General features: G+C 41.1%; 1 protein-coding gene across 11 annotated transcripts in view; it reads right to left on the bottom strand.

Moving 5' to 3' along the window:
• The window catches only part of Btrc (beta-transducin repeat containing E3 ubiquitin protein ligase), a 179,591-nt gene extending 154,528 nt beyond the window's left edge, over window positions 1–25,063 (bottom strand). For 3 of the 11 annotated variants that reach the window (XM_075974211.1, XM_075974214.1, XM_075974215.1), the window contains exon 1: window positions 24,874–25,034. In XM_075974211.1, the coding sequence (XP_075830326.1) occupies window positions 24,874–24,921 (48 nt within the window). In that variant the 5' untranslated portion in view covers window positions 24,922–25,034. Of the gene's footprint in view, window positions 1–24,483; window positions 24,686–24,873 lie in introns of those variants that run through there. The other 8 variants (XM_075974210.1, XM_075974209.1, XM_075974218.1 and 5 more) reach the window with 8 other exon arrangements.
• Window positions 25,064–25,372: the final 309 nt, after the last annotated feature.

Genomic DNA, 25,372 nt, shown 5'->3' with positions numbered 1-25,372 from the left:
CAACCAGCTCTAATTCCAACACTATCTTTAGCCTCCACAACCACCTCACACACATGGCATACACTCTCATAAACACACACATAAATGTAAGTAAGATTTATTTTTTGTTATGTTTACATGTCTATCTGGGGGTAAATATGAGTAAAGACGCCTGAAGTCAAAGGTCTTCGATTCCCCCATGGAGCTGGAGTTACACACATTTGTGAGTCACCAAATACAGGTGACATCATCCCAACTTCATATACAGCACACTAAGAACACATTTCTGCTAAAAATTCTTAAACAAAATCTATCATGAAGAACCAGACAATTCAGATATGGGTCATTCTGTAAAACTACTCTTAACTCACAAGAAAAGTTGGAATTTCAGACGCAAAGGGTAATGGTCCACACCTGTAATCCTGGCACTCAGAAAGACAGAGGCTGCAAAGAGAACTGCCAGGATCAGCCAGAATATGCTACAGAGACTAGCTCCAAAAAAAAAAAAAAAAGAAAGAAAGAAAAATGTTAATTTTGTAAGTAAACCATGCTGAGGGGCTACTGTAAATTGGCAGAAACTAAAGAGACATAACACATGATGTGATTTGCTTCTATGTTTGTTTTTTGTGTGTGTTCATTGTTTTTAAGCAGATGATCGTCTATCCCAGGAAACTCAACTTACTACACACACACACACACACACACACACACACACACACACACATCTGAGTTCTAAGCCTGTCTAAGCTGTTTCTAAAAACAAAAGGATGAAAAAGAAACAGTAATACAGATTCTCTCTGAAGCTTCGGTGAAGCTAATTCGAATATAAACTGTAAATGCTGGTAAGTCGAAAGTGAATGTAAAAGGCATGGAAGCACATACTTATAGCTTCAGTACTTGGGAGGCAGAGACAGGAAGAGCAGGAGTTCAAGACCAGCTTCACTACACAAGTCTACAACCAGCCTATATGATCGCTGGGGCTGTGAGAGGGAGGAGTGTTATATAGAGTCCTTCTTTATGGGAAACATTATTTTAGATACTGAGAGCCCTTTATAATTTACAAAATACCTTCATACTTAAAGTTTCCCTTTATCATCATAACAGCTCTTTGACACAAAAAGTAGGTGATGGTATCAGTGCTTTCCAGATAAGGGAATGAGACTCAAAGCAGTTAAGCAAGTTATTCAATGTCTGTTGATGTCTAGAAAGTAAAACCTGGGAACCAGGTCTTATTTTTTAATTTGCATTATAATCTAAACTAGCCCAGTCACAGGTATTTCAAAGAAAGCATGAACAAGACAGGTAGGACTTTTGCATCATCAGTTAGCTGCATCATTCAGCCAAAGAAGTTACCACTGACTGGTCCACTCAACACAGATGTCACTGTGTGAAGCTTTGATATTTTTCTTAAATACCTTTGAAAACAAGGATCAAAAAATATGAACTCTTATAAAAAGGGCTTTATTGTATTTTTATGGCTTATTACATACCTTGTAACAGTCATTTTGTTAAATGTGAATGTCAGTTGGATTTCCGGTCCCTTTTTTCCTGGCTATTTACAAGCTTTGAAAGAATCGTTCCTTAATTAAGTCTAAACATAGTTTTATATAAATGGATTCCTGGAAATAAAACGTTCAGACTTAGGAAATGATTGTTACAGAGACTGTAACAGGCCATAAAAAAAACAAAAAACAAAAAAAAAAAACAAATGCCACTTTAAACAAAGATTTCTCATTTTAATTAAAAAGATAATCATCAGAACATTCTTACACTTAGCAAAACCATTTAAAGAAGCTTCTTTGAGGAAAAAAATACGTGTCTTATTCGGGCTTCCGTCGTATAATTATAATATGTCTGGATCCATGTTTCAGTTGACGTGACAGAACTCTTGTGTAATGAACCTACAGTTTAAAGACTCTGACAGAGAAGGGTCCATGGGCTAGAGATTTAGCTCGGTACTAGAGCACGTGCCCAATGAGCACAGCTCGGGGTTCTCAGCCCAGTACCAAACAAGAAAGGGAAACCTCAACTTGTCTATCATTCTTCCATTTCTAGCTTTTTAAAGATAAACACTGTCAAACGATTATGACAATTTTCTCCATGTGGTACAGTTAAGATATATTTAAGAATACCTAATACAGCCAGATGTAGTGGTGCATGCCTTTAATCCCAATACTGGGGAAGCAAATGCAGGAGGAGCTCTGTGAGTCCAAGGCCAGCCCTGTCAACATAGTAGAGTAGAGATCCTAAACTACCAGGCAAGCAGAAGCAGGAGGATCACCAGGCTAGTCTAGTTAGGCAAGTTTCATGCTAGCCATGGGTATATAGCAAGGCTCTTCTCTCTAAAACATACTTTTTAGATGATCGTGTAGAAAATAACAAGAATTAGACAGTGTGTTGATAAAGTTTGTGTCAGATAAAAAGATTGCATTTAGGGGCTGGAGAGATTGTTCAGCAGTTAGAAGCACTGGCTGCTCTTCCAGAGAACCTGGGTTCAATTCCCATCACACACATGGCGCCTCATAACTGTGACTCCAGTTCCAGGGAATCAGACAACCTCACACATGCAGACAAAACATCAATGCACATGGAATAGAAATAACTTTTTAAAAAGATCATATTTAGAAGACTTATCACACAGACAAAGGTGATTCACAAATTCATAAAAAGTTTCTACTCTATGGCATAAGAACAGACAGGAGGACCAATGGAACCAAATAGAAGACCCGGATATTAATCCACACATCTTAACACCTGATCTTTGATAAAGAAGCAAAAAATATCAAATGGAAAAAAGAAAACATATTTAACAAGTGGTGCTGGCATAACTGGATATCAACATGTACAGGAATGAAAATAGACCCCTATCTATCACCATGCACAAAACTCAAGTCCAAATGGATCAAAAACCTCAACATAAAGCCAGCCACATTGAACCTTATAGAAGAGAAAGTGGGAAGTACACGTGAACACATTGGCACAGGGAACCACTTCCTAAATATAACGCCAGCAGCATAGACACTGAGAGAAAAAATTAATAAATGGGACTTCCTGAAACTAAAAAGCTTCTGTAAAGCAAAGGACATGGTCAACAAGACAAAATGACAGCCTACAGAATGGGAAAAGATCTTCACTAACCCCACATCAGACAGAGGTCTGATCTCCAAAATATACAAAGAACTCAAGAAATTGGACACCAAAAGATCACATAATCCAATAAAAAAAAAAAAAGAAAATGGAGTACAGACCTAAACAGAAAACTCTTGACAGAGGAATCTAAAATGCCTGAAAGACACTTAAGGAAATGTTCAACATCCTTAGTCATCAGAGAAATACAAATCAAAACACCTGTAAAAATGACCAAAATCAAAAACACTGATGACAGTTTATGCTGGAGAGGTTGTGGGGAAGGGAACACTTCTGCATTGCTGGTGGGAATGCAAGCTGGTACAACCCCTTTGGATGTCAGTGTGGCACTGTCTCAGAAAATTAGGAAACAACCTTCCTCAAGACCCAGTAATACTACTTTTGGGTATATATCCAAAGGATGCTCAATTGTGCTACAAGGACATGTGTTCAACTATGTTCATAGCAGCTTTGTTTGTCATAGCCAGAACCTGGAAACAACCTAAATGCCCCTCGATCAAAGAATGGATAAGAAAAATGTGGTACATTTACACAATGGAGTACTACACAGCAGAAAAAAATAACGACAGCTTAAATTTTGCAGGAAAATGGATGGAGCTGGAAAACATCATTGAGTGAGGTAACCCAGACACAGAAAGACAATTATCACATGTACTCACTCATAGGTGGTTTTTAAACATAAAGCAAAGAAAGCCAGCCTACAAACCACAATCCCAGAGAACATAGACAACAATGCGGACACTAAGAGAGACTTACATAGATCTAATCTTTATGGGACGTAGAAAGTAGAAAAAGACAAGATCTCCTGAGTAAATTGGGAGATGGGGACCTTGAAGGAGGGCTGAAGGGGGAGGGGAGAGACAGGGAGGGGAGCAGAGAAAAATGTAGAGCTCAATAAGTATCAATAAAAAAAGTTTGTACTCTCAACTCCAATAAAAGTAAAAATCATCCATTGCAGCTCCTTGCCCCACCTCCACGCCCATTGTTCATATTGTTGAGACACAATCTCACTTTGTAGCTCTGGATGGCCTAGAATTTGCTACATAGAGGCTTCTGTCTCCTGGGCACTGGGATTAAGTATGCATCATCACACCCTGTGCATTGTGGTTTTCTAAATCCCATGCCTGGAAATGACTGCAGGTTAGAGAGAGAGAGAGAGAGAAAGTGGGGGGGGGGGGGAGAAAAGAAAAAGAAAAAAGCTCTTAGAGACTGAATTTGAAGAGGCAGGATTCTTTTCAACTGATTCATTTGACTTTTAAATTGTCTGTTTTTAACTCAAATCGTGCCAAATTTGTTACAGTTGGGCAACATTCTGAGAATAAAAAGGAGCTCATAATTAACTGTCATTATAATTAACTCCAATTTAAAAAAGATACACCAAATGTTCTACTTAAGTCACCTTTTCTAAATTACACAAAAACTAAGCCTGAATACCACCACCTGACAATCTATTTCTACAGCAATAAATTACCGAAAACTGCTTCCAAGTGGTTTATATTCTCCCATGCAAACAAGTTATAATGAGGAGGCTATTTCCTAACTGAGACTTGGTAGCAAAGAAAGGACTGGCATAAGGAACACCATCAAAACAGATTCAGTAACTGTAAAACTCTGCAATCATTAAAAAAGGAAATTATGCTCCAGTCTCATAAAATGAGAGTAACATACCAATCATCAACAAGCATGCACTCAGACTGTACAAAGCATAATTCTTCCATATTCACTGATTAAACAAGCTTAACCTCAAGCTAATACCAACTAAATAAACACTAAACATTTAATTACCAATCACTTACTTTTGCTTTCTATCATGGGAAATGCAGTAGATGCCAAGCAAGTATATAACTCAAGAGAAAGGTTACCTTGACTTTCTGAAGTAGTTCCCAAAAATAAGCAAGTTTTTCAAGGTCGTACACTGCTCTGCACGACCAGGAACAGAAGATAAGTAGATATTGGCCATCTTGCTCAAGATCATTGTAAAATGGGAATGGGAATATATGCCTGATCTCAACACTCAACAATGAGGCAGGAGGACTGCTATGAGCTCAAAGTCAACTTGACCACCTATGGAAACTCTTAAAATAAATACTTATTGAGCCAGAAATACTCAAACTAAGCACAAAAGACACTACAAGAAAAAACTTAAGTGGATCAGTGTGGTGGTTTCTCAGGAAACTAGGAGTCAACCTGCCTCAGGATCCCACAATTCCACTCTTGGGAATATACCCAAGAGATGCCCAATCATACTACAAAAGCATTTGTTCAACTATGTTCATAGCAGCACTATTTGTAATAGCCAGAACCTGGAAACAACCTAGGTGCCCCTCAATAGAAGAATGGATAAAGGTGTGGCACATATACACTTTAGTGGTAAAAAAACAATGACATCTTGAATTTTGCATGGAAATAGAATACTGAGTGAGATAACGCAGACCCAAAAAGAGGAATATGGTATGTACTCACTCATAAGTGGATTCTAGCCATAAACAAAGGACATTGAGCCTATAATTCATGATCCTAGAGAAGCTAAATAAGAAGGTGAACCCAAAGAAAAACATATATTTATCCTCCTGGATATTGGAAGTAGACAAGATCGCTGGGCAAAAGTTGGGAGCATGAGGGTGGGGGTGGATTGGGGGGAAGGGGAGATGGGGAGAGAGAAGGGAGAAGGGGAGGATTGGGGAGAGCCTGGGGGAATGGGATGGTTGAGATGGAGGAAGGGTGGATATGGGAACAGGGAAGAAGATATCTTAACTAAAGGGAGCCATTTTAGAGTTGGCAAGAGACTTGGCTCTAGAGGGGTTCCCAGGTGTCCAAGGGGATTTCCCCAGCTAGGTCTTTGGGCAGCAGAAGAGAGGGTGCCTGAACTGGCCTTGTCCCATTGCCACACTGATGAATATCTTGCATGTCACCATAGAACCTTCATCTAGTGATGGATGGAGATAGAGACAGAGACCCACATTGGAGCACTGGACTGAGCTCCCAAGGCCCAGATGAAGAGCAGAAGGAGGGAGAACATAAGCAAGGAAGTCAGGACCACGAGGGGTGCGTCCACCCACGGAGACGGTGGGACTGATCTAAAAGGAGCTCACCAAGGCCAGCTGGACTGGGACTGAACGAGCATGTGATCAAACCGGACTCTCTGAATGTGGCTGACAATGAGGGCAGACTGATAAGCCAATGATAATGACACCGGGTTTTGATTCTACTGCATGTACTGGCTTTTTGGGAGCCTAGTCTGTTTGGATGCACACCTTCTTAGACCTGGATGGAGAGGGCAGGGCACCCTGACTTCTCTTAGGACTGGAGAAGGAGAGAGAGGGAGAGTGGAGGAAGGGGAGGGAAATGGGAGAATGGGAGGAGGTGGAAATTTTTAAGTGGTTCTTTCTCATCCTCGATATGTACCTCGATAATGGCTTTTTGTATTGAAGCTTCATATACAAGTCTCAAGTTTACCTTACACAACCTTGAAAGATCATGGACATTCAGTAACAAACTCTTTAAAAATATTTGCATGCCAGATGTATTGACACACATCTGTAATCCCAACATCTGGGAAACTGAGATGGAGGACAATGAGCAAGGCCAATCTGAGCTACTACCATGTCTCAAATAAGAAAATTACATAAAGTCTATAGGTACGGTGGTGCACACCTTTCTACTTTGAACCTAGCACTCCAAGCAAGGGCAGGGAAGTCTCTGTGAATTTTAAGTCAGCCTAGTCTACATAGGGAGGGCCAGGTCAGCCAAGGCTACAGAGACCTTGTCTCAAAAAATAAATATATAAATAAATAATTAAAATTACTATTGCATGGATTATAAAACTCAACAGTGTTAAGATCTCTGTTCTAAACCCAGTGTGATCGTACATACCTATAACCTCAATATTTGGAAGGGAGAGGCAGGACAGACCAGGAGTTCAATATCATCCTCAGCTACTTATCAAGTTTGGCTATACTGCAAGTTTAAAGCCATCTTGAGCTACAGGAGATGCTATCTCAAAAATAAAAGAAACAAATAAATAGAAAAACAAATCTCAGTTCTGGGCAAGAGATGAAGCATGTAAGGGTTGGGGCTTAAGGAAGCTGGAGCTGCTGGTGGGGAATAAGAGACCCAGAAGGAGACTGGGTTATGGCAGTTGTGGTCATGACAATAGGTAATTTTGGGGACTAAGAACTGTTTTCTCATCTTCTCAAAAAGACAAATGTAGACATTAGCATGAGATTAGGAGTGGGCTACTCTACCAGCCTGCTTCTAGGCTTTGTATTGTCTAGTGAAAAATATATCAATGGGCTGGAACAATAAGCTAATATTCTTCTGTAACAACACCAGGAGTAGTGTTTGAAACGTCAACACACTGATCATGTAACTGAAACCAAGTTTTTCCTTGTTCGGTTTGGGTTTGTTGTCTTTGGAAGGAGGTGTTTGTTAGTTTTGGGTAGGGTTGTACTTTGAAATGTGTCTTGTATAGATAGCATAGGCTGGCATAGTGACATCACTATGTAGTCAAGGTTAGCCTTGAACTCTTGGTCCTCCTGACAAATACAGATAGTCAAGTGCTGGGATTACAGGCATATACGACTACACCTGGCTCTTTGCTTTTAAAGATAAAAGTTTTCAGAAGAGATGGCTCAGTATTTATAAGCACTTGCTGAACAACCTAAAAAAAACCTGGGTTGTGAGCATCTCTACAACCACGTAACAAGCTGGAAGTGGTCTCACAAGAGTCTATAACCCTAGTGCTGTGTAGGGTGTGCATACAGGATTGCTGGAGCATAGGTAAAAAAAAAAAAGTGAGGTTCAAGTTCAAAAAGAGATTCTACCTCAAAAGAATAACAGTGATAGAAAATAACTGACACCCTCCTCAAACTGTTATGTGTGTGCCCACCCATCCACATTTCTATACAATGGGGCATGTGTGTGTGAAGACTTTATTCCTTAGCCTAGGCTAGGCTAGATTTAATCATGTTTCACAAACTGGTCTTAAATTTGCAACACTTCACCTATCCGAGAATCTTTGAATGCTAGGATGATAGGTGTGAACCATCAGAGCAGCTGAGCCCATCACTTTCAAGAGTACCATAGCCATGTCAGAGAACAGATAAGAACATTTCCAGACTGAAAGAGACTAAAGAGTCAGAACGATTTTATTCAATGTATAGAGTCGATATTTCTTTGGAGCTCAGAATGGTCTCAACCCCACAAATACAGCCCACGATGATCTCTGACCTCAAACTTGCAGTCCTTCTGCTTTAATCTCCTGAGGGCTAGATTAAAAGGTGTTTCCCATTAAGTCAAATGTCCCGGCACTCATGATTAAAGTGGCCAGCACTCAGGATTAAAGCAGCAGAGGCAGGAAGATTCTGAGTTTGAGGTCAGTCTTGGTCTACAGAGTGAGTAGCCAGGGCCACACAGAGAAACCCTGGCTTGAAAAACAAAAGTTATGTACTATCATACCTGGTTGAACTGGAATTTTTTTGTTACAAAGCCTATTACTGGAATGAGCAGAATCTGAATAAGGTCTGAAGGCCAAATCTGTATCTGTACTACAACATGTTCATTTCCAACTTCTTAAATGTGTATGATATATATCTGTGCGTGTGTGTCCATCTGTGTATGTATGTATGAATGTATGTATATGTGTGTCATGGCTTCTGTGGGTTTCAGAGCACAATTCTGGATGCTAGTCCTCACCCTCCATCTTCCTCAAAACAGGGTCTCTTTTGTTGGGAACACCAGTGTCTTAGTTAGGGTTTCTACTGCTGTGAAAAGACACAATGACCATGGCAACTCTTATAAAGGAAAAACATTTAACTGGATGTCCTACAGTTTCAAAGGTTTAGTCCATTATCACCATGTTGGAGCAGGAACTGAGAGGCCTACATCTTGACATTCAGGCAATAGGAAGTGGTCTGAGGTACTGGGCATGACTTGAGCATATTATGAATACTGAAAGTCCTCCTCCACAAAGACACATTTCCTCCACCAAAGCCATACCTCCTAACAGTTATCACTACCTTTGGGAGTCATTTTCTTTCAAAGCACCATAACCAGGCTGGCAATTCCATCTCTACCTACCATCTCCCCTAAATAGGCATCCTGGAATTACACACATTCATGCTATTGAATCTAGCTTTTATGTGTGTTCTGGAGACCCAAAGTCAGATAGTCAGGCTCATCTGGCTAACATTTTATCCACTGAGCTATCTCCCCAGCCTGATTTCCAAATTTTGATGTTCAGAGTTACACAGTGTTTTTGATTGTATAAAATGCATATTACAGTATTTAGTGATCATAAGAAAACTATTTAGTCTTCATGTTTCAGGAAGAAATGACATGTATCTGAGACTGACTCAAAATGTTAATGGAGCTGGGCGGTGGTGATGCACGCCTTTAATCCCAGCACTCGGGAGGCAAAGGCAGGCAGAGTTCGAGGCCAGCCTGGTCTACACGAGCTAGTTCCAGGACAGGCTCCAAAGCTACAGAGAAATCCTGTCTTGAAAAAAAAAATGTTAATGGAAGGTAGGTGCAGTGCTATACACCTGTAATTCCAACTACTTAAAAGGCTAAGGTAGGAAGACAGTGAGTTCCAGGCCACCCTGGGCAACAAAGCACACACATGCACATGTGCACACAATCAAACACGTGCACACACATGCATAGCAATTAAAGTATCTTCCGTTGGAAGACTGCATTAGCTTTCTATGGCACATACTTACAAATAACACAACTTAGTAGTTTACATCTGTAGGTAGACATCTGAAATGGGTCTGGCCAGCCTGAAAGGAAGGCATTCCTGGAGCCATATCCAATTCCATCCCGGAGGCCTTCTCTTGCCAGTATTCCAGCTTCTAAATCTCATATTATCATCTTATAAGTCAACAAGAGCTGGTGGAATGTTCACAAAGCACCATCTTAACCTCGTCTGCCTCCCTCACACATTTTCTAATTCTTTTTTTAGATTAGTGTCTGTGTCTGTGCATGTTTTTGTGTGGGCAATTGTAGGCAGAGGAGCCAACAGGCAAGACCACGGAGTTGGTCCTAGTCTTGGCCGCTTAGCATTTAAAAAAAAAAAGCGCTCCTAGTCAAAAAATTATTACAGATATGCAATAAAGACAAATACAGATGGAAAAGACCTCTAAATAGGTCACAGTGTTGGATAAATGTACGTGGGCCTGAGAGAGAGAAGAAAAAGATTGTAGATAGTTATAAAAAGAAATAATTTTAAAAAACAAAGTCTTTGAAGAGACACAGTACAGTCAGTCATAGATTAAAGGAATAAAGAAAAATAAACCACGTAAAGATGTAATATAACAGAGAGTCTGTATTATTGTGTTTTCTTTGAATTTTTTGACTGTGAAGGAGGTAAGTACAGAGAGACATTTCATTGTACGGGTCGCTAAGCTAAACCAACATATATACTTTAAAGGTATCTTGCTTTCAAAATTTGAGTCTAAAATTATGTTGCTTTGGAAAAGAGGGTTCTACTTTTGTTTCCACAAAAGATGAGAAACAGTGGATTCCTTCCAGACTAATGTGGTTTGATGGACCAAGATCCACTAAAAAGTCTTTGTGAACTCCAAAACTACTTTGCCCAACAAAAAGCAGGAAATAGTATGGAGAGAACTATGTCAAAATTCCCAAATACTGTTTATAAATGCCTATTTACATTTAAAGGGGGATATGGTATAGAGATGAACACTTTGCACTGGAATGGATTTTGGTCTATTGATACAAATTTAAGGTCAATTTTGTTATATGTATATTTCTGCTCCTGAGTAAGGTACTGTATTTGTGCAGCTCATTTAAAAATGTAATGCTAATTAAGAAATAGAGGTTAATAGCCATCTATAATACTCAAGGTTTAGTCATGTTAGCTACTTTTCTAGATGTACAGAGATATATTTCAGATGGATAGGTATTCTTCAAACCTTTCAAAGACTAAAAGAATATGGCATTTAAACTGTTTTAAAAATTTGGGAGTTTTCATGGAGGCATATCTGCTCCTGGAAGCACCAATATACTTGGATTATTAGAGGATGGTGGGCATAGAAGAGGCTCCTTATGGAGTTTGCTAGTCATTTGGGCAAGAAACTGCTCTTTCCTGGACTGCCTGATATTATACTGTATGACTGGACATGCAGGACCCACAGAAAAATGACTGCTGAACTTGCCTAAAGGCAAGACAGTCCTTCAGGGTTCCTGCTTCGTTAAAGAGTCTGCCAGACATTCTGCAGAACACAGAAGAAAGTGACTAACAAACAGCCAATATAGGTGCAACTGTCTTTGAAATTTCCTGCTTCATGGAAAAGTCTGCCAGATACTATGGGCCTATAGGCTGATGATGGGTGCCCCAATATTACAGAAGAATTTTGGGTAATGGTCCAGGCAGCAATATGTCTCTATCAATTCTAGAGTTTTGGAAGGTGCTTATAATGTACTTCCTATTTTCTAAGATAATATTATAGCCTTCTGGAGTCTTTGATGGAGTTGAAGAATAGATAGTTACAGTTTTCCTTAGTTATGATAAAAGATAAATTATATATAAATATTGTAACTATACTTGCTAGATAACTGTTTTGTTGTATGTAATCTTGCTATGTTAAAGTTAAAACCTTCCTTTTCATTTAGACAAAAAAGGGGAAGTAATGTAGGATTCCCCTCCGTATGCTGTGAATATTTTTTATTACCACTGGTTAATAATGAAGCTATTTTCAGCCAATGGCTTAACAAAATAAAACAAGGCAGAAATTCCAAGCAAAGAGAGAGAGGAGAAAGTAGGCAGAGTCAATGAGAAGCCACTAGCCTCCAGAGGAAAAACACACCCACGCTGGTACCACTAAACCACAAGCCTTGTGGTAAAATATAAAATAATAGAAATGGGCTAATTTAAGATGTAAAAGCTAGATAGAAATACGCTTAAGCTATTGGCCAAACAGTATTGAAATTAATATAGTTTCTGTGTGATTATTTCGGATCTGGGCGGCCAGGAATAAACAAGCAGACTCCGCCTACAGACATGACCTGGTGCACATGTGGAGGTCAGAAGTTGTTCTCTCCTTCCGTCTTGCTAAGACAGGGTCTTTCATGTCTGCCAAGCTCAGTACTCCCATCTCACCATTACAATGGGGCCACCACATCTAGGTTTTTTAACATGAGTTCCAGGGATGGGAGACTGAACTCAGGTCATCCTACTTATAAAGTGCTTTTTACTCACTGAGGATCCCTTTATCTATCTGGGGACCCTTGTGAATGAATGAATCTAACCCAGAGAGTCTAGGACAAACCCCCTACCTAAAAGTCAAATGATTAGTAACCTAAATAAAATTTTAAACAGGAAGAAAAGAATTGGATATCCTTGCCTGCTTCAATGTGCAAAGATGGACATTAAGTTACCTAATTTAAAAATGTTTACACTTTTTTCTATTCTGTGGTTATATCCTTCATATTTGGGAAATGACCATTAAAGCATTTTCTTTTTAAAAATAATAGAGCTAATGGTTGCCATTCTTTTACTTTTGGTTATTTATTTTGCTATGCAGGGACAGAACCTAGGGTATCACTTAAGGCAAGTGTTCTACTGCAAAGCTGTATTCTCCGTTATTCATTCTTTTTACATATTAGTGTGTAGAAAGAAAAAACTGCTGACCCTGTGAACTCTGTAGGAAGTACAAAAATATATTTTTTATTGGTCCCTCAAGTGAAAAATCTGAAAACAAAACATTCTGTTCTTTAAAAATACCAAAAATATGACAAAGGATTTGTATTTTTGTAAAACCAGAACAAATCAGTAAGACAAACACAAACAATCCAACAGGGAAAAAAAAGTTCAAGACTTAAACACTTCATTAAAGAAGCCTATAAAGTCAGGGAACCTGGAAAGGTACTTGTTTACATCAGTTGCCAAAGAAGGGCAAATTAAAACAGTACAACAGCAGCATTCACCCACTAGACTAGCTACAATGAGCTGCACTGGCCAGGCAGTGGTGGAACACGCCTTTAACCCCAGCACTCCATAAGGAGAAGCAAACAGTTGTCTATAGAGCAGAGCAAGTTCTAGGACACCCAGAGCTACACAGAGAAACCCTGTATGGGGAGGGTGGGGGTGCACTCCACTACGTCACATTGATTATTCCAAGGATGTGCAGCAACTGGAACAGGGGAAAGAAAATGGGAAATAGAGCGTAGGCCTGGGAATGTACACTGTAATCCAAGCACCTGGAAACTGAAGCAAGATGGAAAGTTCAAGGCCAGCCTTGGCTACTTAGTGAGTTCTAGGCTAGCCTGAATCACATACCAAGATGGTCTGGCCAGGCATGGTGGTCAAAAGCCTTTAATCCCAGTACTCAGGAGGCAGAGGAAGTTAATCTCTGTCAATTCAAGACAACCAAGGATACATAGTGAAAGCTAGTCTTTCAAAAAAGAAAGAAAAGTCTGAAAAGAAAAAGAAAGAATGCCTGATCTCAATAAAATTATTTTATTTTTTATTGAAAATAGATTCTCAGGGGCTGGAGAGATGGCTCAGTGGTTAAGAGCACTGACTGCTCTTCTGAAGGTCCTGAGTTCAATTCCCAGCAACCCACGTGGTGGCTCACAACCATCTGTAATGAGACCTGGTGCCCTCTTCTGGCCTTCAGGCATACATGGAGGCTCAACACTGTGTACATAATAAATAAATAAATCTTTAAAAAAAAAAAAAAAAGAAAATAGATTCTCAGCCTCACAGTGGTGGCACACGTCTTTAATCCTAGCACTCAGGAGGCAGAGACAGGTGAATCTCTGTGAGTTCAAGAAGTTCCAGGACAGTCAGAGTTACACAGATAAACCCTGTCTCAAAAACAGGAAAAAAATAGAAAATAGATTCTTCTCTCTGACCAGTTTCCCCTCCCTCTCCTCCTCCCAGTCTCCCCCAGATCCACTCCCTCTGTTTACTCTTCAAAAAAGAGTAGCTCTCAAAGAGACTGACAGCTAACCAGGATGAAACAAAACAAGGCACAACCCTCATATCAAGGCTGGACAAGGCAACCCAATAAGAGGAAAAGAGTCCCAAGAAGAGGTAAAAGAGTCAAGAGATACACCCACTCCCATTCTTAGGAATCCCCCCCAAAAAAACACCAAGTTGACAGCCATAACATATACACAGAGAAAAAAAAGTCCATGAAATGATTCCTAATGATATTCTGCTATACTCATAAAATTATTTTTTAAAAAGAGAGCAAGAAAGAACCTAAGGGATATGACTTTGTGGTAGACCACTTGCCTAATAAATACAAATTCCTGTGATCCTTGATCATCTGAACACAAACACACATACACACAAAGAAAAAGAAAGAAAGGAATGGAGGGAGGGAAGGACTGGAGGAGAGAGAGAGGGAGGGCAGCAGGAGCCTCTTGGCAGTAATCTCAGTACTTCTTAAGGGAACACGGGAGGTTCAAGGATCAGGTGGATCTCTGTAAATTCAAGGCCAGCCTGATCTATAGAGTGAGTTCCAGGACAGCCAGGACTACTCAGAGAAACCCTGTCTTAAAGCGTACCCCTCACCCCCAAAAAAAGTTTAAGGACATTCTCAACCATAAATGAGTTTACGGCTAGCCAGGATTACATAACACCTTTAAAGAAAAATTAAACAGGGGGCAGTGGTGGCACATGCTTTTAATCCCAGCACTTAGGAGGCAGAGGCAGGCGTATTTCTGTGAGTTCGAGGCCAATCTGGTCTACAGAGTGAGTTCCAGGGCAGATCCCAAAGGTACACAGAGAAACCCTGTATCAAAAAACAAAAACAAACAAAATTCAGCAAGATGATCCAATGGGTAAAGGTATTTGTGCCAAATCTAAGAAAAAGGGGAAGAGGGAGGGGATGAAGAAGAGTTTAAAAATCTAAATATCGAAGTTGAAGATGTAGCTCAGTGGTAGAGCACCTGTCTAATGCATATTAAGTGCAAAGGTTGAGTTACAGCACTAGAAAGAGGGACAGACTGAATGACTGAGAGAGAGAAAAGTAAAATTAAAAAAAAAAACTAAATAAAGATACCAGGGCTGGAGAGATGGCTTGATTTAAACAAACAAACAAACAAACAAACAAACAAAAACACCTTGCTACTCTTCCAGAGGACTCAAATTCAGTTCCTAGCACCCATGTCAGGTGGCTCACAACTGTCTTGACCTCCAGTTCCAGGTGATACAGCACCCTCTTCTGGTCTCCACAAGAACTGCAAATAAGTGGTGCAAATACACACAAAATGAATACCTCTTTTAAAATGCTGGGACTCTATTTTTTTTGTTCTGTTTTGTTTTGTTTTTTGAGACAGGGTTTCGCTGTAGCTTTGGAGCCTGTCCTGGAACTAGCTCTTGTACACCAGGCTGGCCTGGAACTCACAGAGACCCGCCTGCCTCTGCCTCCCAAGTGCTGGGAGAAAAAATATATTATTAATGTAGATTACATGCAAATTATTCCTTCCTCCACTTTATTTACATCTTGATCATGTGCCTGGCTTTGGTCAATGATATTTAGCAGTTATTATACACAAGCAATGATTGAAAGACACTTGATCAACCAAGTTCACTGTCATTCTTATGACTGAGAAGGGCTTTCTCTAAGAAGTCACTGCCTTTTCCTTCTGAATTCCAAGCATGTTAAAAAAAAAAAGTCACCCAATGAAGCCCATCTAGATTAAATAACCCCTCAAAGCTCACAAGTTTATGATAACATCTATTGCATGCTCAACATACTTTATAGTTCTCTATTAAGTAGAAATAACTAGAACTGGGGATGTAGCAGTTGCTAGAGTGTTTGCTTAGGGCAACAGAACCCTGGGTTTGATCTCAGTACTCTGTAAAGGGTGCATGGTGGCACACACCTATGACTCCATCACTCAGAAGGGAGGCAGTGAAATCAAAACTGTAAGGACATCCTGAGCAGCAAGTCTAAAGCTGCTGTTTTGAAGAAAAATATATCATAGCATGTGCTAATACATGTCAACTGCAACATCTCAAATTCCCATGGATAATTCAAATGATCAGAAAACATACCTGTAAGTTCAGACAGTAACTATTCCACTAAGGTTACCACCTAACAAGAAAATAATGCAATGTAGGCTAGAAATATGGCTCAGTGGTTAGGAGCATGTACTGTGCTCTTCTTTTTTTTTAAAAAAATGGTTTTTCTTCTTTTTTTTAATATTTATTTATTATGTATACAATATTCTGTGTGTATGCTTGCCGGCCAGAAGAGGGCACCAGACCCCGTTACAGATGGTTGTGAGCCACCATGTGGTTGCTGGGAATTGAACTCATGACCTTTGGAAGAGCAGGCAATGCTCTTAACCTCTGAGCCATCTCTCCAGCCCTGTACTGTGCTCTTCTGAGGAAGGTTCTTGGAGGCACTCAGAGTGGTCTGTCGAAGGCTTTCCTATAATAATAAGGCCTCTAACAAAACTAGACTGTCTTGAACCCTTGACAATAGGATTTTTTTACCTTGAAACAAAGAAGGTTGAGAAAGCACCAAAATATGCATACAGTGTGTGCCCAGGCAGACTTCTGAGGGTTCTTTAATGTGGGATTCCACTCTGTATGTTATAAATATGCTTTACTACCATTGGTTTTAAAGAAGCTGTTTCAGCCCATGGCTTAGTAAAGAGAGGCAGGAAATCTGAACAGAGATATAGAGAGAAAGTAGGCGGAGTCAGAGAGATGCCTTGTAGCTGCCAAAGGAGAAAGGCACCAGCCACCTTACTGAAAGGCCACAGCTTCGTGACAATACATCAATTAATAAAAATGGGTTAATTTAAGATGTAAGGCTAAAAATATGCCTAAACTATTGGCTAAACACCGTTGTAATTAATATAGTTTCTGTATTATTATTTGCGTCTAGCTAGCCAAGAAAGGAACAAGCAGTCTCTGCCTACAGTTCTTACGTAAGACCTAAAGTTTTTTATGAGATTGTCTAAAACAAAGGAGCACGTCAGCAGGACCTATGTGTGCTATGTCCATGACAGAATCAAGGGTTACCTACTGAGGAGCAGAAAATTGCTGTGAAAGTATTGAAGGCACAAGCAGAGTCAGAAAGGGAAATAAATATGAGGCTTTTTAAAGTAATATACATCAAGGTTCAATTGATGGGGGGCGGGGTACTGCTCTTGTAGAGGACAAGGGTTTCATTCCCAGACACTGGACAGCTCACAACTACCTGTAACTCCAGTCAGGCAAGCCTGTTATCACCTTAGAATTCCAGTTCTGGGGTAGGACAGAGGTAAGAGAACTGTTCGGACTTGGAATGACAGTCTAGATGAAAAATAGCAAGCTCTAAATTCTGAGAGACCCTGTTTAACAGGGAGAAGGTAAATAATCCCCCATCTGGCCTCTGTACATACGCGCACGCACACATGTGCACACACACAAGTACACTATGGGAGTCTCTGAATCAGGTTTGATCTCAGACTCCTTGTTATCAGAGTAACTTTGAACAAGTTATTGTATGAAAAATGACAGAAATAATAGTATTGAATCTGCCTCACTGGGTTATTGAGAGAATAAAGCAAAATAATAATACACTAAGGTGATAGTACCTTGGAGATCAACCATATTCTTAGTTCAACATTAATTCAATCTACCTAGGTTACTTTTGTTATCTGAGCCATGTTCTCTTTTTGGGCTTTGTGAAATTAAAGGGAATATGCATCAGGCTCCTCTATTCAGAGATCCATCTAGAGATCCCCCTAAGTACAAGGTGGCCAGTAGAAAAAACTGGCTGACACCTTTCTCATAGACTTTGGAGCCTCCATTGCCTGTTTTAGGATGCCAAAACTGACCTGTTAAGGATAAGGGAATGTTGTTTGGGTGCTGGGGACCAAACTCTAGTTTTTACATTGCTTTTCATTGTCTGAGTTATTATTAAATTGTTAAACTTCGGTAAACATTTTCTATTTTACCTTCAACAGATTCTCATATGTCAAAAGGACTTCTGTGCTAACTACAGTATCCCTAGAATAAGATTGGAAAGTATCTGGCTATAACAAAGACTATGGGGGAATTGTTGTAGTTGCTTTTACAGAGCTGGGCGTCCACTCCAGAGCTCTCCACATGTTAAGCAAGTTATCTGCCTGGAGCTACATCCTAAACCACAAAGACATTTCTTTCCTAATACTCCTATTTTTATTGGAGGTTTTATCTATATATGACCAAGATTTTGCATAATGTCCTGTCTCCCTTTTGATATGGGATTCCCCTCTGTATGTTATGAACACCATTGGTTAATAAAGAAATTATCTTGGGCCTGCACAGGGAATAGAGGTAGGCAGGGAAAACTAAACTGAATGCTGGGAGGAAGAAGGTAGAATCAGAGAGAAGCCACGTAGCCCCACCGGAGACAGACACCTGAACTTTAGCAGGTAAGCCACTACCATGTGGCGATACACAGATTAATGGAGATGGGTTAAATTAATATGTAAGAGCTAGCTGATAAGAAGCTAGAGCTAATAGGCCAAGCAGTGATTTAATTAATATAGTTTCTGTGTGATTATTTAGGGGCTGAGCAGCCAGGAATGAAAGCGGCCTCCTTCAACAACCTTTAGCAGAGAAAGACTCTTTTAACAAGTGGTCTCTTCTGAAAGTTCAATAATTAGGCAATAAAAAAATTCCTAACAGCAAATAACATAACATCTTTCAAAATAACATCTTCCCTTTATATTTAATAACTCACTCTTTCTAGTCACTGTCTTCAGACACCAGGGGTTAAACTCAGGGCCTGACATGTTAAACAAGTGCTCCATGAAACACTTTTTAGTTTTTGAGACAAAATCTCTCTAAGTCACCCAAACTGGCCTTGAACTCACTCTGTAACCCAAACTGTCCTCAAATCTAAGATTCTCCTGCCTCAGCTTCCCAGCCTGAACCACCAAGTGCGGCTTAATTAGTTCACTTTCACTAATTTATTAAAAACATCTTTTACAAACCCAAAGTGAGGAAATTGGCACAAAGAATTATAATTAAGCACCACATGTGATCACATGTAAGCCAGCATATGAAAAGTGTAGGCAGCAAAAAGACAATTCAAGGTCATTCTGACCTACAAAGACAGCTCAAAGCCTGGACTATACGAGAGTCTGTCAAATTTAAAAAATTGTTATAATTTTGTATCCTGATATTTATGTAAAAGGATGCAGAAAAGAAACTTTCTGAACACTAAATTGGAAAGGTAGACGTGGTACCCACTGTTGAGAGCTCCAAGACACTGAAGCAGGATTACTTGAGACCAAGAACTTGAGAGCATTCTGAACAACACATGGAGATCCTGTCTTAGTAAACAAATAAGTAACAGGAAAAGGATAAAGAGAAACTGACAAATAGAGTTGGTTTCAAATGTAGCCCATGCAACTTGCAATCAAACTCATTGATTTAAAGAAATCCATTGTAAAATTCTGGAGATTTGCTGGATGGTGGTGGCACACACCTTTAATCCCAGCATTCAGGAGGCTGGTTGCTCTTCCAGAGGACAGAGGTTCAATTCCCAGCATCCACACTGACATAGTAGCTCACAACTGTCTAAGTTGTTCCAGGGGATCCAACACCCTCACACAGACATACATGCAGGCAGTGCACCATGTACATAAAATAAAAATAAATTAATTTTTTAAAAAGGACAGAAAGCACCTGTCTCAAACAAAACAAAAAATAAATACAATTTGTCTTTAAACACTTTAAAAATCTATGTTTCTGTGGTGATTTGACAGAAAATGGCCCCTACTGAGAAAGCATGGCCTTATTGGAGGAAGTGTGTCACTGTGGGGGAAGGTCTCTTTTGCTCAAGTTTCCTTCTGTGTGACAGTCCATCGACTTCCTGTTGCCTCTAAGTCAAGATGTCAGGACTGTTGGCTCTAGCACCGAGTCTGCCTGCACACCATCATGCTCCCTGCCATGATGATAATGGACTGAACCTCTGAAACTGTAAGCAACCACCTCAATTAAATGTTTCCTTGATGAGAGTTGCCATGGTCATGGTGTCTCTTTACAGCAATGACAACCCTAAGACAGTTTCCCAAGTAAGTAAAGAAAGGCTAAAGCTAAGAAGGCAGCTCAGTGGGGACAGTGGTTGCTGTAAACCTGAAGACTGGATATGGTGGTTCAAGCTTGGAATCCCAGCACTGGAGAGATGGTAACAAAACATTCCATGGTACCACCCCCCCAAAGCCACTCATCCTAACTACTAGGCTAGGTGAACCCCATACTCCAGAGAGAGACTCTTGGTTCAAAAAACAAGATGGACGGCTCCTGAGGAATGACACCTGGGGCTGACCTCAGGCACACACAGGAAATGAGACTACTAAAGCACACCTAGTATCATTCCTACTGCATTAGCTTTGAAGCAACTGATGCAGGAGAGACTCCTAATTTCTTGAGAAGTCCATTTCAAACAAAGACACCTCCCAAGCATTCTGTATTATTGCCCACAAACTCAACTGATCTCCATTTGTACATGTAGCCCGAACACCCAACTAGAGTAGCATTTATGGCAGCAGGCAAAAGACAGCCCCCAGGAATTCTTTTCTTCCTGTTCATTAATGTTAGTCTTCGCTACAATAGGTAGAAGTTACTCTCCATCCCCACCAGCTGATTTTAGATTAGTCTTGATTGTACTCAACCGTAACTACACAATTAGGCTTTCTCTTTACGTTTTCCTATCTTGAACTTCAAATCTAGCACAAAAGGACTTCCTATTTCCTACACTACTCTTCCTTGGAGCACAAGTCACTATACTCAAAGGTTTGCACAGGAAAAAGCAGGCTTTGGACCCTATCTGAACTCAAAGTCTGGCCTCAACCTCATCATTTTCCTGTCTCTGCCTCCTACATGTAAGGAGTATAGGATTGTGTCATATTAGCAATGTTCGCCTCTTTATGATATTTTGCTTATTGGATCATTATTTGAAACAAAATGTCTTAAAATTATTTTTCCCCACTTGATCTTGGGACTGCTGGAAAAGAATACATTTATCCTATTTCTGGAACAAAACCAATTTATCCTTTAGTATATCTTTCTATTCCCCCATACAGTCCTAAATAGCCATGTGCTCTAGCTCCTCTCCATCCTTCTCATTTTGCAGCTCAGGCTCTCTTCCAGTCCTTATCTCTTCTGGGGTTCTATACTTTTATTGGCTGAAGAAAGGCCCTTAGGACTTGCTAAAGCTGAGAGACATCAGCACACAGACTGTTTAATGCAAACTACTGCTTTCTTCTTATCTGCTTTCACAAGTTAATCAGCTTACACTACTTTTCCTAAGTACTGTAGGACAAGTGTTAAGTCTAAAACATGTATGAATAGTCTACTTGAAATTAGTAGTAGCATAACAATTTATTGTAAGCAAAGTGCTACATTAATGTGATATTAAGTAAATTCATGACAATATTCGATTCCATGATGACATTCTCAACAAATTTAACATTAAATTTTTTTCAACTGAATTGGATGTGGTGGTACACGCCTTTAATTCCTGCACTCAGGAGGCAGAGGCAGGCAGTTCTCTGTGAGTTCAAGACCAGCCTGGTCTCCATAGAAAGTTCCAGGACAGCTAAAGCTACAGAGAGACCTTGTCAAAAAAAAAAAAAACTGTACCAAAGTTATTAACAACTGAGGAAAAACACCAAAAATTTCACTAAAAGAATTGACTGGGCTGGAGAGATGGTTCAGTGGTTAAGAGCATTGCCTGCTCCTCCAAAGGTCCTGAGTTCAATTCCCAGCAACCACATGGTGGCTCACAACCATCTGTAATGAGATCTGGTGGCCTCTTCAGGCATACATATAGACAGAATATTGTATACATAATAAATAAATTTAAAAAAAGAGAATTGACTAAACGAATAACCCTTCCACTTTGCACTATGCATTAACTATTTGATACAATCAAATACAATGCCTTCTTTATCTTAAAATTGAGTCTGAACAGGCAGACATGTTATATATAGTAGGGTAATGCCACGAAGGGAAAGTCGAGACTTACTTGGATTCATAATAGGGCTATGGCTGAGCCAAACGAGGAAAGTAAATCTCTGTGCTCTGCTTCTCTTATTGGGATGTCACTCTTAGCAACTCTCTTCAAGTTGCTTCAAAAAGCAGTCACAATAGCAAGGTCAAAAAGTAACTAAAAATTAAAGAAAAACTGGCTTCTCCAGTGACTGGCTCCACACTCAATAATGTGTGGTACCCTCGAAGCTACGAGCTATTACTGAGCCATCTCCAAGTGCTCTTAACTCAATCTGGAGGCCATTCTCAACACCTAACTCACTGGCACAAAGCACAGCTGAAGGAGTTCCGAACCTTCCTAGGCTGAGACTTACAGGAGCGAAAAGGGGTGATCTCATAATGCCCCTTTATTCCATACATTGTTCCATAAATCTGACTATCAAGATTGTACTGGAAGTCAACCCTCTGACGTGGAAAACCACACTGAGCGCTTCCTGAATCCATGTTGAACTGACTGAAGAAATAAAAGCAACTTTGACTTCCATTCCCTGTCCCCAAATTTCAAGGTCTCTTTGCTGATAGTAGCCCAGGCTGCCTTAACTTGCTAGTCTCGAATTCCAGATCCTTCTGCCTCAGTCTCTCAAATGCTAGGATTCTAGACATGCACCACCACACTCAGCTTGTTTGTTTATGGTCTTTTGAAACAGGGTCTAATTCTATAGCCTAAGCTGGCCTTAAACTCATGGTAACACTCCTGCCTCAGTTTCTTCTTCTTTTCTTTTTTCTTTTTTTGTTTTTTGTTTTGTTTTGTATTTCTGAGACAGGGACTCACTATGTAACTCTGGCTGTCCTGGAACTCAGTCTGCAGGTCAGGCAGGCCTTAAACTGAGATCCACCTGCCTCTGCCTCCCAAATGATGGGATTAAAGACATGGGCCACCTCGACTGACTTGCCTCAGCTTCTTAATGCTGGATTATGAAGTGTAAGCCACCATGCCAGGCTGAAGGGGGTCTCTTAATATTTTAGAATGTCAACACAAGCCAGAACGGCAAGAAATACCTTTAGGCTCAATAGAATTTTGTTAATGACAAACTTTAGTTAGATGTTTTTGAAGGTATTAATACAAAAACTTTTTAATGTATTTATTCATTTATTAAGTGTGCGGATGTTTTGTCTACATGAATGTCTGTGCACCACTTGTGAGCCTTCAGCTTAAAGAGGCCAGGAGGGTGGAGGGTCCCCTGGGACTGGAGTTACAAACCACTGTGAGCCACCACGTGGGTGTAGGGACTCCTCCAGGAGAGCAGCAATGCTGAGCCATTGCTCCAGCCCCCAAAATAAAAACTTAAATTTGACCAGCTTCTATAAATATGAATGGGGCAATTTAAAACCTAATTTTAAACTGAGTCGGTGTCTATATTTATCTAATTTGTTATGGCATTTTAGGCAAAGATGAAAAACAACTATTCAATAAAAGAATGCTATTTGGAATGATGAGTTACAATTACTTCTGAAAAACAAAGACATAATTGCAAATAATACCAAAGTCCCTAGGACCACCTGTTAAGCTAAAAAAAAAAAATCTATGCATCCCATCGTCTTTAGATGTAACCAGAGGCTGGTTTACACCTAGGATATCCAAGAAGCATCAGATTAAAAGCATCAAATATCAACCTAACCCAGGTTGCTAAACACAAGCACAGCAAAGGAAAAGCCCCATACAAAGTTAAAGAAACAGGGTCTAGAGGTCTAAACATACCCTCAAAATGCAATGCCTACACTCTGCTTAAACCTCTAGCTCAGGGCAACCACTAACCCTGGCGTATTTTCTACCTCTTTCCTCATCCTCTCTAGAATTTCTAACGGCTCTTAGCATTTCCCCAAGGCCTTTCCTCTCCCAGAAAGTGAAACAGCACCTGGCCTCCACATTTTACTGCCTTACCACCTAAGGCCTAAGTTTTGTTTTGCCTTCTCTCCTATTGGTTATTAAATTTGTCCCTATTTGCCTGTACCTACATTTCTTATAATCTTGCCTCCCCTGCAAAACAAAGCATGTATCTATCTCCTTTTTGATATTTGTAATTCTGACTTACAGTCAACAGTGCCTTTCTCTCCCAGGGACTGTCACCAGAGCTCTAGGTCTGAGTCCTTATCTTCTACTCAAGGCCTGTTCTCTTCCAGAGTTTGACAACATTAGTTTGGCCAACTGGGATTCCGCCCTTAGCCAAAAAGCTATCCTCCCAGCTCTTCTACAAAACTACTTGCCTCCCCCAGCCTGGGCTTTTCCCCCTTCACCGTTAAACCCATCAGTACCCAGCCCTGCCCCCAGTGTCTGTCTTGCCTTTATTCTGAGCTCCCCACTATTCCCCACTCCTGAATGCACCTCCTCTCCCAGGCCTTACCCGTAACCCTGACACCGGGAAGGCCCCTGCCAGCGTCCACAGGCGTCTCTCCACCCAGGTTCCTCCGCTCTTCAGTAACTGTCCCCACGCCCCTTTCCCTCCAGGGCCCCGCGCGCCGCCAGGGGCCCCCACCTCGAATGCGCTCCCACTGTCACTTGGCCTCTCTTCCACAAGATGGCGGAGCTGCTGCCCCCACCCCAGGGTCCCCTCTGCACCCTCCTGCCCCCTCCCCCGAGCTCCAGTCCAGTCCCTCCCTCCGCCTCTCCACCACCGGCCTTGGCCCCAGGTCCCACTGCCCCCACCCGCGGTGAGCGGGCAACCCAGGCCTGAGCTCGGCGATGCGCCAACGCCGCCTCCTCCACCATTCCCCAGCCCGCACCATCTCCTCACCATAAACTTGAGCGCTTTCTCCTGCAGCACCGCCTCTGCCGGGTCCATAATCGCCCTGGCTACTGGGTCTCCTCTCCGCCGGGGCCGCCCCTTTCGTGCCAGGCCGCAGCCAACGCAGCGCCCCGATCCCGCCTCCTCTTCCTTCCCCCGCCCTCTCTCACCTCCTGGCACGGGCGGGAGGGGGGGTCGGGGTGCTGAGGAGGACGCGTGGCACAGCGCGTGCGCGCTCCGCTTCTTCACGGGACTTGTAGTTCTGGAGGCTCGTGCGCTGCAAGGCGAGAACACGCGGCGAACAGCAACTCCCGCGGGTCCCTGCGTAGAGTCGCGACTGAAATCTGGAGCCCTCGAGAGCCAGGAGGGGAAGTCGGCTGACGGGATTTGTAGTTTCCAGCCTTTAAGAGTGGGAAGCCAGGGTGTCACCGTGGTTACCGAACGACGCCAGTGGCTGCTTGCCTAGCATTTGATAGCAAGATGGCGACTAGTGCTTCATCTGTATTCC

This window comes from Microtus pennsylvanicus, chromosome 5 (assembly GCF_037038515.1).
Source record: "Microtus pennsylvanicus isolate mMicPen1 chromosome 5, mMicPen1.hap1, whole genome shotgun sequence".
Classification (NCBI taxonomy): Eukaryota; Metazoa; Chordata; class Mammalia; order Rodentia; family Cricetidae; genus Microtus; species Microtus pennsylvanicus.
This window is presented reverse-complemented; position numbering and strand designations above follow the sequence as displayed.